An 18040-nucleotide genomic window follows, 5' to 3' on the forward strand; every position below is an offset into this window, starting at 1 on the left:
ATTCTGAAATATCTGATACCGATTGCGTAGATACGATGAAAACAACTCCAGACTTGAACACTTCACCCCAATCGAGTCAAGAGCTTGAATAAGCTCTGAGTGGTCCACCATGGTCCATACTGTCAATATGTGAAATTAGGCTATTATTTAAAAAAAAAATAATCTTTTAGACCACACTACTTTGCAATTTAGAGAGCTTAGGAGGGACAAGACGGGCATAATTTAAACAAAACAGTGCAATAAAAAAAACTTTTAATGATAAAAATTCAAATATTTTGATGCCACGTCATAAGCCTCTGTCAACGAAAAAAAATTAAGTTAATTTAAACCCAGCATATAAATAAAAAGACAAAAAAAAAAATACAAAACAAACAAATAAACAATACTCACATCTTAAGAAGGCAAAATACTGTAGTCACTGTAAAATGCCTGAATAAGCAAACAGAAATGACAAAAGATTGTCTAGGCTATGCGATATTTCACCGTAAAATGATTGTATGTGTGGAAGCCCAGAGTCAACCACAACAGGCTATGCAATCTTGGTTGTCTCGAATTGGTCCAAGTGAGTGAGAGGCAAATCTGGCAGAAGGTTTTTTTAGGATTGTATAAAATTTATGTTATTCCACTTTTTGATAGACAAGTCTATCATCCATCCGTCCATACATCATTCCTAAAGCAGAACTAAGGTAGGTAGTCATAGAACTAAGGGATGAAAGATTGGATTGATTTTGGGTTGACGCGTGATGGAAAATGTCCACCTGGACTAGTATGCAAAATCTGGGACTGAATTTGCTTGGGCAGCTGTGCAATCAGATTCACCAACAGTTTGTCAATGTGTGCGGTAATGGTTCGTTTACACATTGCGGAAATTCATGCGGATTTAGCAATCCGTGCTGAAATTCCGTCCGTTTTTGTGCTAGAAAAAATCTCTAGCTTTCCGCAACATTTTCGTCAAATCAGGACGGAATCTTGGCGAGATTTTTAAATGAATAAAATCATGAGTATGGATTATCAAAAACTACACGATGTTATACCTTTGGTTCAAGGCTACACCCAGCTTCTATGATCCTGCGGACCCAGGCTATAAAAAAACTAAGAAAAACGGTATCATTTGGCTCTCTATTGTTCAACAGCTTTCGGAATAGGGTAAGAACATAGGTCATGCTGTTGCAATAATTTGAAATCTTTGCCTTTAAACGCAGCGTTATTTTAGCCATAGTTCGAACAGTTACGGACGGATTTCCGCAATGTGTAAACGAACCATAACTGCCACTGTAAGTATAATCCGAAGAGGTAGCGCTACGGTCAAACTTAAGTAAATCTGAAATTTTAGTAACATAGAAAAAATTAAGACAAATCTGGATGCTAACTCCTTAAAGATTAATCCTGAATTCGTAACTGCAACATCCTCTTTGGTCTACTTCACGACATAAGGAAATTACAGCCCCATAGTATTTGAAGTCAGAAATGGATCTAGGCTAAAACTCAAGAAATAGCAACAACCAAAATCATTGAAGCTGGAAGAGGATCCCTTAGGTTATACAAGTTCATCTTATTTTTAGGAATGAATGCATACCAAAGCCTATCTGGGTATATCCCTAGAAAGGGACCTGTATAGAAGGAAACATGTTAAGAAAAAATTCACACTTCATAACACTCAAAATAATTGTAGCTCACACATTTTGCATGCAGCCCTGCTATAGCCTACTTTACCCCCCCCCCCCCCCTAATGTGCAAATATATTAATATTTCAAATGCATTTTGTCACTTTTTTCTGGTTTGTTTTTCTGGTCTGCTTTGTTTTTACCACAGTTGTTTCAACTTACAAGTACATGGGGACAACATTCACAATTTGAAATAGCCTATATTGATAGACAACAGTGAAGCCTAATCTTGTCAACTTATTTAAAGCTAAATTTAACCTTAGAAAATTTGTGTAATCTTTGACACATGATATTAAAGTTATAACAACATATCCTAATCACAGACATAGTCAACCTTGGGTAGATTTAACCTAAGAAAAGGGTAGGGTAAAAGACCTCTTTTTGGGAAATACCACTTTTCTTTAGCATTCCAGAAAAATAGCAATGTTTTTGGACCACCCCTTTTTACTACATCATGATGCAATGTGAGGGCAGTAACAAGAACCCTGTCTTCTTAGTCAAATTTTCACCAATAATTTGTCAGTATAAATTGAAAATGTGGTCCCTGTTTTGAAAAGAAAGATTATATTTAATATTTGTGATTTATAGGATAAATATCAAATAATAAAAAATACATTTCTAGAATCAGATGAAAATCAGCATTCTGTTAATATATGAATAAAACTGAAACAATATAAGGGTATATACATCAAAATAAGATAATTGGTATTCCCAAAAAGAGGTCCCTGTAGGTAAGTCAATAAACTAATAATTTCAAGTCTTTGATCTTAAATAATTTTAATGATAACCATATTGATGGATAGCTTAGATTTTTTGCTATTGATTAATATACAGAATCCTTCTGAATTCCTCTTTGGTAACAAAATATGAGCAGCATTGTCACTCTGACCATTTGGTTTTTACTAGTTTTGGGCAAAAAAATTTACTAGATTGGCTTCCGTTTTACTAGATGTTGCCAAAAATGTGCGCGTGTCATGGCTTTTGCCACAACACGCACATTGGCGCAAGAAAGCTAGTAAATACTTTTGTCATCAAAATGAAAACAAAACTAAAAAGTAGCTAGTGCATATTTTTTTCTGCTTGAGCGACATCTTTATATGATTTCTTTTGGCCATTTGGCTTATTTGCCTTCAAATATGTAGGAAATGTGTTCCTAGTTATTCATTAGGTCCAAACAGTTTCTGCCAGACTCCTAATTTTTGACAGGCTTGGCCTTACTCCATAGTTTAACCAACTTTTCTGAAAGTTTTTAGTTTCAGTATATACTTACAGCTAAGCTTCACAAAAATTTCAGGTACACAAAAAAAAAACAAATGACCACGAAAAATGAAATTCAAAGTAAAAAACAATAATAATAAAGTCAGTTTTGACAGACCGAATTCAACTTTTTCAAAACTTAACCGCCGGTCCTGCACCCTCTTCTGTTTCCCAGGGACTGGGTTTGTTTGCGTTCATCTTCTATTTTCTGCATCTATCAATTGGAGCAGGTGGAATCTCCCACTCCAAAACACATCTTGTGTCTCTGAGGCAGAGTTGCTTGGAGTGCATGAGAGCTCCAACTATGTTGATATTTAATTGGTTTTACCCAGTCACCTTGATAATAGGGTAAAGGTACCAATGATTCAACAGTTTTTGTAAAAAAACCAGTTTTTCTACTCTAGAAGTCTGGGGGTCTGGTCTGGTCAAAACGTGGTCTGGGGGGCAACTGCCCCCCCCCCCCCCCGCCCCATAGCAATTTACGCCCCTGCATGGTATGAGGCCAAGCAGCAGTTCCTCAGATGATGGAAAAATCCAGGGTCTTTAAGTAAAACTTCAAAGTTTAAAAGTTCTTTCATCTGAAATATTATTAGAAATAATAATCATCAAAATTTCTCGTTGCGCAGAAAGCACCCGTAAATTTAACAGCTATGGTGCCTATGGTTTTGTCAGTAGATCCTGGAATTTTGACACCTACTATTTCTCATCTGTTTTACATGTTCAGTGAAGTCTTGACAAAGTCACCTATATTTTGACAGGGCCTGTTGCTGTCTGTCCAAAATTTTTACAAGGTTACTACGAGATATTCGCCAAAGAAATAAATCCCTTGATAGAAGCTGATATTTACTCTTGAATGCGGCTGAAGGAACATTTTTAGTCTGCCTGGTATTCCACTACATCGAACAAGAATTTTTGACCCTTGGAACCTAGTTTCGACAATGCAATTTCCGTTACCATTCTTTTTTAATTTATCAAGAAAAAGCTAATGTGACTACATTTCAGAAAAGATCAGATGTATCTTGCCACATTGGTACTTATCCAAATTTTTTCTTGCAATAAATAACCAAGTAATGACAGTTTGAACATTACATACCTGAAAAATTGTTGGGAGCTCCTTTTGTGTTGAAAACAGGAAACTGACCGAATTGAATGTTCTTTTCTTATCTGGGTGTACTGGATATAGTGTCCACGTTTTGCACCGTCGAAATATAACGACGGCTCTAAGAGATAGCGCTCTAAGTCACGGCTAAGCAGAGCTATCCCGTTTCAAAGGAAAATTTCGACAGTGGTTCAGAAATTGCACTGTCAAATCATCGGTGCCTTTACCCTATTTAAACTGGAAAACTGCTGCTCTGCACCAACTGAAGCTTGGGACAAAGCACAGAGGGTCAACATAAACTTGGGGAGCACTCAGAACATGGCTTTCCCGCTACAATCTTTCAGTTTGGTAAGCCTCTTCCAGAATGTAGGAGGACAGTCTAAATCTGATTCTGATACTATTTCTGAAATAAATTCACTTCAGATTTGAATTTCCTTGTACTCACTATTAAGGTCCTCCAGCATCTTCATCCTCTCCCCTTCCTTTCTGCAGTTTCTAACAGCAACATGTTTAAACCTCTGTAGAAGAGGGAAAAGTAACATAGTTTCGTTGCTCTTAGCTTTCAGTGGATCCAGAAGTTCTAAAGATGTAAGAATAGGGTAATCCAGTCTTATCCTAGTACAGATCTGCCTAGCAAGTTCAATAAGATAAGCAAGGCAAGCTTTTCAAATAGTTTGCACCCAGTGACGTCGATCTTCCACTGACAGGCTTTCAAGGTGTAACACGGTATTCAACCCAAGTCTAACATTTTCAAGCTTCAAAAAGTTTTCAGGACTGCTCACGTTCAGGGAAGTAAAGTTACCTTTGAGCTTCTCAGGACGAAGGAAACACAGCAGAGTAGACAAGTAAAGCTCATGGGTACGTCTCAAAAGGCAATAAATCCTTGCTCTGCATGACTGGAACTCAAGGTTGAACTTGTTGATCTTTGCCAGTATATACGAAAGGAAGTACAAGTAGGCCTTATTCACGCCTAAATCCATTGCACTTAGCGATGCCGTTTTTGCGCCCCAAATTGACCAACACATTATCAAGACCAAGCCCAATCATATTTTCTAATGGAACATCAACTTTCTCAAAGTACTTTGTCAGAAGGTCCTTTTGCCCACTTGCAGTTGCGTTGTCCACCTTTAGTAGTGCCAGAAATTCTTCCCTTACTGTATTCTCACTGTCTACATACTTCACAATAACAACTAGGGACTTTGTATCTGATCTGTCTGTGCTTTTGTTGGTGATTATTGAAAAAAAGTTCTTCTGAAGAACAGATGCTAAAGTGTCCTTGCCATGAAATCCTCTAACATTTTTAATAATGCCAGTCAATTTATTTTGCTTCATTTCAGTATGTTTGGCTGTAGCTGAATCCCCAAAAGACTTTCAAAACGGGAACAAAGTATCAATTTTTGTCAAAGGATATTTTCAGCTGCAACCAACGCTGCAAGGCGTAATTCAGCAGCTGGCACCATTCTATCACTGTTCTTTTTTTCTTGCCTTTGCTTTTTAGAAAAATTTAGGAAATGTATTTGCATATCTTTAAAACCTTATAAATCGGGATTGAGCAAAGTTGTGAAGCTGAAAACAATTTTGTTGTAATTCATTTAAGCAGAAGATCTATTTTGCAAGGTTTCACTTCTATAACTCATAGATTTTTAAAGGTCATCAAAGGTCAGGACCCTCTAGAGGGAGGAATGGAGGTAGGTACTTCAAAATACCTTACCGGGAAATATTTTAGCCTGTAGACCCATCCCTGAAAGGGAGAATTACAAGGAAATACAACTAGCCTAGAGGAGACTTAAGAGAAGGATAAGCACAAAGGTGTCACTCCAAAAACATTTAACAGGCATTCAACCTGCAAACATAAAGCCTTTGCTCAACATACCTTTTATGACTTATCGCCTAATTATAAAATGAAAAATTCAGATATAATAAGTCCAGATCTTGATTAAAAAAACAGATTTCAAAAGTGTCGAATTTCACACCAAAGGACTTGAGCAGTTTGTTGTGTTTTGGGACCACAAAATAAATGTTATAGGAACAATAAGACAACAGTCAACTGCCTCCGGTACGTTTTCCCTACAAAATGCTTTCAGATGAGAGTATGAAATTTACTAGATTTTGGCAAAAATTTACTCGATTTGTTCGATTTTACTAGATCTGACCCCCATTTTACTAGATTTACAAGGTGGATATGCTTTTTACAAGATCTAGTAAAATTTTACGAGGGGTGACAACCCTGGATGTGAGGGTTTTAGTTTTGCATAATTTTGCTGGATTGGATGCTGGGTTTTTTACCATACTTGTATAATAAATGCCCTACCGCTCAAGTTGTTCATTTATTGATGAATTTTTTTCACTAGTTTCAGCTTAGCATGAGACAAGACAAAGAAAAATGACAGAATAGATAGAAAATATATAATTTACACTATAGGCACATTAGTGGGGATGAGGGTAAAGTATTTGAATGATGTGAACTTAAAAAACAATTCTTACTACATAATATGCAGAATACTTGTACCTAACACATTAGGCATGCAGACCTGCTAAACCTCACCCCTACCCCCCCCCCCTAATTTGTAAATATATAGCCCAAATTTGTCTCTAAAGTATTAACTTTGGTATATTTCATTAAGATTGAGTGTCAAAGAAACATGCTAGAAGAACATTAGGTTGGGCATATATCTTACAACTACATAGAAAAGTATTGTGAAACCAAATAATTGTATTTAAATAGGCTACATTGTATAGGCAACTTTTGTCCAATTTCAAATGTTTGAAAACCAGCTGTTATCCACAATTGTAGTCAGTCAATCCCATCTGGTTTAGTCTTAACCATCAGCCAATCATAACTATTTAGCCATATACACATAAGGTCCAAGATTAGAGGCCTGCTGTATATGTATAGGAAAGATACTTTTTAATCAGAATATATGGCTAAGATTTGGCACTGGCCAAGTTCTAGGGGTCTTACCCTCCTATTTGTACATTAAGGGGGCAGGGTTAAAGTTTAGCAGGGCTGTATGCAAGATCTGTTAGCTACAATTACTTCCAATGAAACATGAATTGTTTTTAACATATTCCCTTCTCCACAGGTCCTTCTCTAGGCATATACAACTATCAATACTTGTGCATTATATCCTATGCATGAAAGAAGTCAAGTTTGGTTAATGCTAATGAAATAAAATAAAATATGTAACCTAAACTAGGTACCTTCCCCCCCCCTAAACCTCAAAAAACAACAGTTTAAATATTGTAAATACAATAAGAAATAATGCTTTGCAATCCATTTATCCATTGCAAATACCCGTTTGACTGGTTTCCTGTAGTATTTCCTTGTACAGTCTATAGTGTTGTGTCAGATATAATGCACAAGTACCCAACAATCTGCTATACAACAGTTATTTGCCTAGATCCCTATTCTGGACTGAGTAACTTAGGTTTGTCTACTAGCTTATATTAGGTTGTCAAAAGAATAGTAGTGTTGGTTACCATTTGACTTTCTATTCAGCATATTTTCAGAAAAGTGGTTGCTACTGTGACAATTTCTTCTCAGCCCCCTTATTAAGGGCAGCTATTGCCCTAAACTGGGCTATATACAAAACTTGTCAATTGTTAAAATCAGGGTCAAATTTGAAGGAAATTCCAAATTATTCTGAAAACTAGGCTAATTTAAAGCAATCATAAATACTTACTTGTCCCTCTCCTTATCAGATAGGGTAAATTTGTAGTTTTCAAAATAATGTAGCAAAAATGAAATTGGGTTAATTTACATTTTGTAACATAATTTACATAGGAGGAAAGTGAATATATAGCTTTTTATCCTTTTTCATTATTAAATGATCACTTCTGTAGCAAATTCCATTTTGAGCTCTTAAAGGAATCAAAGCAGCCCATAGTCACCAAAATTTTAACAAAAGGGTAAAGGTACTGATGATTTGACAGTGTAATTTTGGAACCCCTGTTGAAATTTTCCTTCAAAATGGTATAACTCTGCTTAGCTGTGACTTAGAGAGTGATCTCTTGAAGCTGTTGGAAACAATAGGAAATGTTGACACAATATCCAGTACACCCAGATAAGAAAAGTACATTTAATTCAGTCAGTTCCCTGTTTTTGACAAGAAAAGAGCTCCAGACAATTTTTCAGGTATGCAATGTTCAAACTGCTGTTAGGCCTACTTGGTTATTTATTGCAAAAAAATAAGTTGGGATTAGCACCAATGCATCCAGATAAATCTGATTTTATCTGAATTCTAGTCACATTAGCTTTTTCTTGATAAAATTAAATTAAAGTGGTAACAAATTTTACATTGTCAAAACTAGGTTCCAAGTGTTGAAAATTCTTGTTTAATGTAGTGGGTGCACTAAAAATGTTCCTTTAGTCAAATTCAAACCCAGATAATGGCTTATATAAATTGATTCATTTCTTTTGCAAATACCTTGTAGTAACCTTGTCAAAATTTTTAACAGACAGCAACAGGACCTGTTGAAATATAGGTGACTCTGTTGAAACTTCACTGAACATGTAAAACAAATGAGAAATAATTGGTGTCAAAATTCCAGGGTCCACTGACAAAAATATAGCTGCCGAATTTATGGGTGCTGCTACTGCCAAAAATTGCAGAGGTTCACACAGAAGTCATTTTTCCCTTTCCTTAGTCATCAATGAAACTAAAAATTTGTTTTATCAAATTTGGGTTGGAAGTTGAACTGCAGCTTGACAAATACTATGCCATTTTCTTTAGCAGCAAAAAAAGTGAAGTGCCATATTTTGTTGGTAGGATTCTGGACTGTCCAGACAAGGACAGTCCAAACTAAAATTTTTCAAGTGGGTTAGAATTCCAGGTCACATTTTAAAATGGCCAAATCTTATTGACATTTACACTGCCAACAATGGAAAAATCTTTGCTGGACCATAAAAACTGACAGGAAGGATAGTGTTTGGAGATGCTATTCCTGTGGCATATATGCAACACTTAGAAAAAAAATATGTGATCTAGGTCACAATGAGAAATAATAAACAAGAATATACATGTTGAATACACCAGATTCCATCCACAGGTAATTCCCAAGTATTTTGACATGTGTCAAATACACCAGGTTCCACCCACAGGTATTCTCCAAGTATTTTGACATGAGTCAAATTGGGTTCCGACTTGCATTGAACACAGGTAACTTTTTTGTTATGTGGAATTTGTAGGTGAAAATGCTCTAATTTTAGAAAATCGGAGTTTTTTTACCCTTTTCAGATAAAACTTCAAACTTCTCATCAAACAATTAGATCCCTAGATATGTTTCCTACATACTGAAACCCTTTTCAAACCAAAAGTCTTTAAATTAGAACTTCTGGAGTAGAAAAACTAGTTTTTTTTTACAAAAACTGTCAATTCATTGGTATCTTTACCCTATGTTTCTAAAAAACTGGCTAGTGAAAGAATGGTAATTTTTGCAATGATAATTTTTACTTTCAGTAAACATCTGTGAGATATTAACAGAAAATTCAAATGCAAATTTACAAACATACCTAATAATTATTTGGATTCAGGATGAAATTCTGATTCTAGATGTAAGTTTGTTTCTTAGCTATCTGACTTGTCTATTAATATTGATATTTACCTTATTTTTTTAAGCTTGGTCTTTTTCCTAGTCTTAATAGTAAAATGTTATTATGAAAACAAAGCTGTCGAAATTTTTTAAAAAGTACTAGAAAACCCTCAAAAAAGATATAAGTTTTGCCATGATGTCATTTTTGAGAGGTTTCAAGTTTTTTTTTTATTCTGAAAATTTGTTTACTGAATAACCTTACCTTAAATTGCAGCTTAGGCAATCTAAGGATTTGTCCTTGCAGAGCTCCAGAGTTGACAATTTGAGTTGAATTCAGTATTCTTTAGTGACCAGGTGCACTGTGCTGATCCACAGCATCCCAGTTGAGTTTACAGTCTCTGGAGGACCACTCAGCATCCAGTCTTTGTTTAAAGATGTCCACAGAATCAGAAGTAACAGTTTTTTCAGAGAGTTTATTCCAAGTGTTTATGATACATGAAGAAAAGTATTGAGCATGGACTCTGGATAAGTGGTAGGGTGCTTAACAAGTTTCAACTGATGGTCTCTAGTTCTTGAGTTAGGACCAACAGTGGGAAATAATGCTTGGAGTGTATTTGCCCTCATTAATTTATAGTCTAAATTTTATCACCTCTATTACTCCTATATACAAGAGTTGGTAGTTTCGGCTTTGCTAGTCTTACAGGGTAGGAAAGTTCCTGCATGCCAGATATAACTTTGGTTACATGTCTCTGCAACTTTTCCTACACTTTTATGTCTTTTTCAAAAGAAGGTGAGGCTAGAGACATTCAAACTTCTAGCTTAGGGAGCACAAGTCCCTTATGCAGAAGACTGATGACTTTATGAGAACAAGTGGAAAGAGTACACTTAATCAACCCCATGGTTGAATTTGCACCAGCAGAAGACTTCTTAGCATAAGTGTTGAATTTTAATTCATTATCAATAATGACCCCAAGATCTTGTTCATTATGTACTGAGGAAAGTTGGTGACCTTACAGACAATAAGACTGACAGGGGTTCATTTTGCCAAAGTGAATGACATGGCACTTGACATTTAAATTTAAGATGCCAAGACCCAGACCTTTGATCAAGCAGTCCAAGATTATTCTGTAGAAGGGAATAATCTTCACAGGACAAGGCTGGTCCAATGAGCTTCAGGTTGTCAGCATGGAGTGTTAGTTTACTGCTGATAGTGGAAGGAGCATCATTAATGGAGATATTAAAAATTGAGGACCCAAAACACTACCCTGAGGAACTCCACCCAAAACATGCTTTGATGAAGAAAGAATACAACTGCCAGAGTCATCAAATAACTAAACACATTGAGATTGCATATAAAAAAAAAATCAAGGACCCAGAGCAGGAACTTTTCTTCCAGCTTGACAGCATGTAGTTTGATTGCAAGTTGCTTGTGACAAACTTTGTCAAAAGCTTTAGAAAAGTCAAGAAGAATCATGTCAATAGGTAGCCCTGCATCAAGTAACTTAGTGATATGGTCATCCAGAATGAAAGCCATGATGTGAGCTGTGCAAGAGATTATTTGCTTCAAAATGTCTAATAACTGCAGAATTGACTATTATTTCAAGAACCTTAACAACTGCTGATAGGTAGGTAGTTTTCTGCCCTCAAGTTCCCCCATTTTATCAACATTGAGACTTTCCGCATTTAAAGTTAAAAAAGAAGGAAAATGAAAATGTGATTGAGGGACTTCTTTTTTAGCAACTTTACGTTTGTTTATTTTTGTCTGTTTTGGGAAAGTCTGTTTAGGCGGGAGAGAAACTTCAGGTTCATCTAGTTCAATACCTAGGCTACGTGATTCATCATGAAGGGCTGCAAAACGATTACGAGATGGAAACGGTGACAAAGGAGCAGAAAATATATTAGCATGCATCTCACTATTTGAACTTTTAGAAACTCTGCATGGAGCTATTATGCGTGGATTGTTCTGCCTGCTATATGAAAATTTCGAAAAGGGTTATGCCAGGGCATGGTGGGAAGAGGTGGGGGAGAAGTGCGTATGGGAGGGGCAGGAAATCTGAATGGGGATACTAAAGTTGGGGTAGTCTGGGCGGGGGGCTTTGGGGATTGAATTCTGGTGATTGAAAGCTTGATTTCAATCACCAGAGCAGAGATTTGAAACTAATTTTTTCTTGATATTTGCAAAGTTGTCCCTGATACTGGTAAGCGCAACCATACTTGTTTCTGTTGTTAAAAAAGTAGACATTTGGCCGGTTTAGCCAAAAAAAATTCTGGTGCATGACTTTTCAGCATGTAAAATTACAGTTTTCACATAAGACCAACTCTCCTCAATATCATTGGTGATAAGCTGTTTCCAAATGAAATTTGCAAGTCTTTTGGAGACTAATTTGTAATTGACATATTTACACTGCTTGGAAGAGGGTTGTTTAGTAGGCAAACATATCTCTGAAATAATTACAACATGGTTGGTGTTATCAATGGGTGTGGTTAATTCATTCTTAATAAGGTCAGGATTACTGAGAATAACCAGATCAAAAGTGTTGGAAACTTGCCCTTCCCTGAAACGAGGTGGTTGTGAAATTATTTGACAGAGGGAATTATCAGAGGGGGCAGACAAAAAAGGAGAATCTTTAGTGCAAAATCAGATCCATCAATCCATTGGATTTCAGGAAGGTTAAAGTCCCCCAGAAGGGTAAGATCATGACATGCAAAATTGGACATCACATGTGATAACATAGCAGCCAAATGGAGGTGATACTGTGAGCATACCATATTGTAGGCGAGGACAGACAAGAGCAATAAAAATTTTTAATTATTGTTGTTTTTAGGATCTAATAGCAGATATGACCAGACCCAAAGGTATTTTAGCCTTTGCTTCACTGTTTTGTGGTATTTCAGCTTATTATCAACTGTAACTCTAAAGTTTCCTTCAGAATCAGCTATGTCAGGAACTTGGTTTTTAGATCTTTGGTGCATTTATGGTAAAGCATGATGAGGGTTATGATGATGACTCAACTGGAGGACCATTCATCTGGAGTGATCAAGTTCAGGTTTCCAAGCAGTAGCTCTTTGATACAATAATTTTATATCAAGCTGGAGCATGTTTTTAGCAGATGTATGCAGCCAAATAGCTTTAAGTCATCAGAAAAAATAGCTCGTTAATTTTTCATAAAAGTTGGACAATTTGTTATACATAAGTTGAATTGTCTTGGCTCAAGGATTGTGCCTTGTGGAAGACTGCTAAGGATGGGAACCCAATTCTACTATATCTGCTTGGGTTATTACTAAAGAGGAAAAAACGCAGTGATAAAGTTCAAATCAGGGAGAACTCTACCTCACAACGCATTGATGCAAATGGTAAGAATGAAGTTTGTGCCTAAGGAAATGAAGTAACTCTTTCAAAAGCCTTTGCTTGATCAGGTAATGCTTCTTCCACAAGAAGATTTTGATCAATTGCGTTTGTACACAAGAATTTTCCCTAAAATCAAGAATTAATACTTAAATATGACAAATGAACTTAATTGCTATAAAACTGAAGCTATAGGTGACTCGCCCTTAAATGTCTGTCTTAAAAAATAGTAACTAATAATTCTAAATTATTGTTTATAATAATTTATTTATTTTTTCTATAATAATTCTAATTTATAATAGAATAATAATTCTAATTTATTTTTGATCATGTAGAAATCTTGGTATTATTATTTATGTTGCTGAATATGAGATGTTGAATTGTAGCATTGAGAATCTGTTCTTCTTTGTTTTATAAAATGTTATCATCTTTAGTCACATCTTAGAGTAATTAAGGTTTAATTTATGAACAGGTTTCTGTGTATTATACAAGTTTTTCCCAGTCAGGCACAGTCACAAGTCTTGCTCTTCGGTTTTGATTTGTGGGTCACAGTTGCCCTAAAAGTTCATGGGACCTTGTCACCAAAGGTCTAGTCGTTTCTTGTCTGACCCTTTCTTCTGTAGGTCAAATATGGTGGCTTGATTTTATTAGTATCTTCATTAAAAACTAGCGTAATTAATTAAATTTGAGATCTTGGAAAATATTGCAGATAAGTATTTCAGTTTTCCTCCTTAGTCCAACAAAATTTTGAGATTATGGTATGTTTTTGATCTGAGCTTAGGGCTTTGATTTCAGTTGTTTTTTCTTGTTCCAGCTATGGTAGTCTTGAAACTACTGCATCTAGATCAACTATGGATTGTGAATTATGAGCCAGTCTGGCAACAATGCCCTGTAAAAGTATTTTTCACATTGCATATGACAGCTATGTCAGCACCAATTTTCAAAAGTTCAGAAAAAGAGATTTTGGCTGGTTCAAGGTTACAGCTGTGGAATAATTTGGACCTTTCTCACAATATTGATGAACCTCTGAAGTTGGCTCAAGGTAATTGTCAAATAATTATTTCCGTCCCGATTCTTGATACTTTGTTTGAGCATTATTGTAGGTTATCTTATGCCTTAATATGTATTTAGAGAAACGCCAAAATCCTTATGTGGGGAGCGGAGGGTTTCCGTGTATATAAAAGGCATGAAGTTCAAGTTCAATTATTGTAGTTTTGACTGTTTTTTCAGTTTTTTCTCCCAAAGTCGTTTTTTATGCAAGGGTTACCCTTAGAGGTGTGTAAGAGGGTATCTATCTTCCCTTAGAAGATAAAAATACATGAAAAGTGTACAATTGCACAATATTTTAACAAAATGGGGTACTTTTATTTCAAACACCATTATTCAAACCTTATCTGTGGAGATCCTTGTTTGATTTTTCAGACTGTTATTATTTTTTCGAGTCTCATGCCTTTATTGGCAAGAAAAGGTTTTGGAGTGGTTTTTATCAGAAAATTATGAGATAACTAGGATGAGACTATCATTGTCTTTTTTATCGTTGCTGTTGTTTTTATCTCTATTAACGTAATTTTCATCACGATCATCATGGTTATAATTATGAACAGCTAATCCCCTGAGCAATACCCTTATTAAACTTGCGTGTTTGCTGCCCTCTTTTTCCGAAGTACGTGAAAACAAGATGTGTATTACCAATTGTCCTATCGCGGGTTATCCCACTTTGCAAGTCCAGGTCATAAAATAACGTTAAAATCTTGTAAATTTTCTTTATTGCTTTAGCCTACTATGGGATAATCCCTTTAAGACAAAAAAAAACAACACATACAAAAAACAGACAATATTATGAACATAAAAGATAAAATCGCGAAGAAATGAAGAAAACGAGGACAATTAGTGTGTGTTTGGTCTCAGAAATTATTTAGAACATAAAAGACCGTTTGAATTCGTGATTCTAAAGTGTTGAAAAAAAAGGTAATAAAAATATGACTAGATTTATCTCCTAGGGTTTGGTAAGAGTTTGAAGACAGAAAAGTGAATCTTAATTAATAGTTCATCCTAAAACAATTATTCAGATTTTATGCTGAGAAAATGCCGCTTGTACAGTTGTAACGCTTGTAACGTTTTCTTCACGTTAAGAAAACGTTACCTCTGTTTTAAAGAACCAATAGCGACATCCTTATTTGTATATAATGTATGTAATATCTGTTTACAGGTATGTGACTTCCTCAAGATTTGATCTTTGAAAATCTAATCTCCTAAGAGTCTAAAAAGATAAAATGTTCTTCAAATTTTCACAAAGAAGAACTCAGTTTTTGAGATGGCAAGGAACAAGATTATAGCTCGTAATTCAATTACATTTAACACATTTCATTATGACGTAATGAATGGTTTGAAAAAGTAATCAGCTCCAGCCTCACTTCCTCCCCGTAAATGCTAAAGTATTTTTTCTTTACTGTAAGCAAAACCTGTTTGATAATATACTTGGTGAATTCAAACCTTGGATACACCTTTGTGTACACCGTTTTGACCCTTAAGGAATCGACGATCTGAGAAGGGTGTTGAACTATGGAAAGACAGGTTAAGACACACATTTCTTTAGGGATTCACCTTACCTCTCTGTCCCTATGTGTAGTGGGGTACAAATAATACTGATAGTGGGAGTTAAGATTCAGAATTTGCTTCAAAGTAGTTTTTAAAGGATCTTTTCCCAAATTCGAGGATGAGTGGCATAAAAATAAGGGGCCCTGTAAATATGAGGCCTGAGTTAAATAACCTGACTGATTTCACCATTGACAGGGCCTCTGTTTATATTCGTGTTTTTCAGGTGTTATTGTAAGAATATGGGAGTCCGAGTCCAAACCCTGTAACACATTGCTGTTTTCGTGGGGTGTTTATTTTGCTGCACTGCATCGAATTGGCAAATCAAACATAACACCCAAATATTTTGCCAAAAATACACTTATTTTTGGACTGAAAGGTGACCTCTACACGTCTTCTGATTCCTGCCTTATTCAAGATCCTGCACCACCCATCGGAGGTCCTCCTGTGACCCTTAGCTATTCAAAATACAATATGCTCAGGTTAGCTTTGATTATAATATTAATTTATTTTAACTGTTAACAGGTTTGAAAATTTATATTGATCACTTGTTCAGTTTATATTATAATATATTATCTGAAGTTGTTGTCATTTATTTAGAATCTTAATTATGTTTGTCATTTTAATTCTTCTTTGTGGGATGGCATGAAGGATCAGGTTTGGTTTGTGCAGCTATATTAGATTCCTATGGCTAGGTGATGCAATGAGTAGTGTAGTAATAATAGCAGAATTTTGATTCTAAAGTTGTTTGTTATTTGTCCTTTTTTTCTTTATTGCCACTTTTTTAGGACGTTTTCAAAACTTAAAAAAGTAAAACATATTTTCTCAAGCTAATGAATTTTGAATTATTTATTATTGTTTGACGGATAACTTACCAATAGAGTTTATAATTATTATTTGGAGTTAGTAATTTGGATGATCATGGGAAAAATCTAACTGTAAATAAAATGACATGAAAATATATAAATAATGAGTAAAACTTATAAATAAGGCAGTGATAAAAAATACAATATCAATAAAAACCTTAATATGTCGGCTTCACGTCTGTGTGTAGTAACATCAGCATAGCGAGTTTGATATCAGTTCGATAGGATCTCGATTGCCCTGATGACGTTCGATTTCAATTGCGTTTGCGTTTTCTCATTTTTACGCAGCATTCTCACTTGCATATAAGCTATGAGATTGGAGGGAAGACGCCTCCGCAGAGATTAGGACAAAAACCCACCCTTTTAGGTTCAACCCCCCTACGCTCTAGGACAAATCATTTGAAACACATCTAGCGTAAAGGTTGGTAAACGGGATTGACAGGTTTATACATTCAGAAATAGTTTTAAGTCATTTAAAAGAAAAGATTAAGAATACTATCTGCTTACTTTAATTAAGTGCAAAGTCAATCCCAAATAACATGTGATTTTAATTGACATCCAAATTTTGGTAAGTTAAAATGAAGTTTACTTTGAATTTTTCTAGTTCTGCTTCGTAATTTTATGCTTTCAGTAATATTGATTTGTTTTGGCCCGATTAAAGCTGTTTTAAGTTACCAAAAATTCTTTTCCAATGAATTTCTTATTCTTATTGAAGTGAAAGCATCAAAATGATGAATAATTTTGGCCTTTGGATCATAAAAAATTTTGGCGGACAAATAAGAGTTCAAAATAGAGATAGGTCATTAGAGTCAATAGAGATAGGTCATAGTCATAGTCAATAGAGATAGGTCATAGTCAATAGAGATAAGTCCTTTTATTAGACAGTGAAAAAAAATATACAAACTTTTGGATATTTTGATGTTGTATTCAGTCATCATCATCAGCAGAGAAAATAGAGTATTACAATTAAAGTAAACTACATTTATGCAGAACAAAATAATTACTTCTGGGTTACAAAAAGTTTCCGGTCCATTAGTTTAGAGGGTTCACTGACTGGTTTTGTTCAAAGTCTCGAGTTCTTTAACATACGACTAAATGTACGCTGATTTTTTAATGAGAGTGGCACAAACTTCTTCTTCTATTTGCAAACGAAATTCTACTGAATTTACGGTTATAAATTTGCTTGGTCTATCATAAATAAATTCTAAGTGTTTTGAGTGTCTATTTGTCTCTCGCGAAGACCACTTCAAAAGGTTAGTTTTTTTTTTTTGTCTTTTCGTTTTGGCGCCGAGGACGACTTGGCGGAGGTCCTTGTCGAAATATTTGCTTATTTTCTCCATGCTGTTCCACTGGCTGACACTACCCTCGTTTCTCTGGGTTTTTTTTCATTTATTGTGTTTTCTCTTCTTTGTTTCATTGGCCTATCATCCCCATATATACAACGTCGGTATTTTTTTTCCAAGACCACACTGCCTTTCTATGACGAACAAATAAGTATTTGTGTGTCCAAACGGCGCCCAATAGAGCATATACTTGCGCTTTTCAATAAGTGATTGCAGTTAATTGCATAAGCTATATTGAACGCAAGGGCACATGATGGGCTTAAATGATGTTTTTTGACATATTCGCTGTTTTTGTTTTTTCTATATTCAAAAAGTTCAAAGTGCATTTTTATTTATAT

General features: G+C 35.2%; 1 protein-coding gene across 1 annotated transcript in view; it reads left to right on the forward strand.

The window, feature by feature from the left end:
• Window positions 1–1357: 1357 nt before the first annotated feature.
• Uvrag (UV-resistance associated gene) overlaps window positions 1358–18040 on the forward strand; it is a 61556-nt gene continuing 44873 nt past the window's right edge. The window contains exons 1-3 of the mRNA XM_089104435.1: window positions 1358–1536; window positions 13713–13940; window positions 15720–15975. Coding sequence (XP_088960561.1) covers window positions 13715–13940; window positions 15720–15975 — 482 coding nt within the window. The 5' untranslated portion in view covers window positions 1358–1536; window positions 13713–13714. The remainder of the gene's footprint in view (window positions 1537–13712; window positions 13941–15719; window positions 15976–18040) is intronic.

This window comes from Artemia sp. Qi Xiang Cuo, chromosome 18 (genome assembly GCF_049724085.1).
Source record: "Artemia sp. Qi Xiang Cuo chromosome 18, ASM4972408v1, whole genome shotgun sequence".
Classification (NCBI taxonomy): domain Eukaryota; kingdom Metazoa; phylum Arthropoda; class Branchiopoda; order Anostraca; family Artemiidae; genus Artemia; species Artemia sp. Qi Xiang Cuo.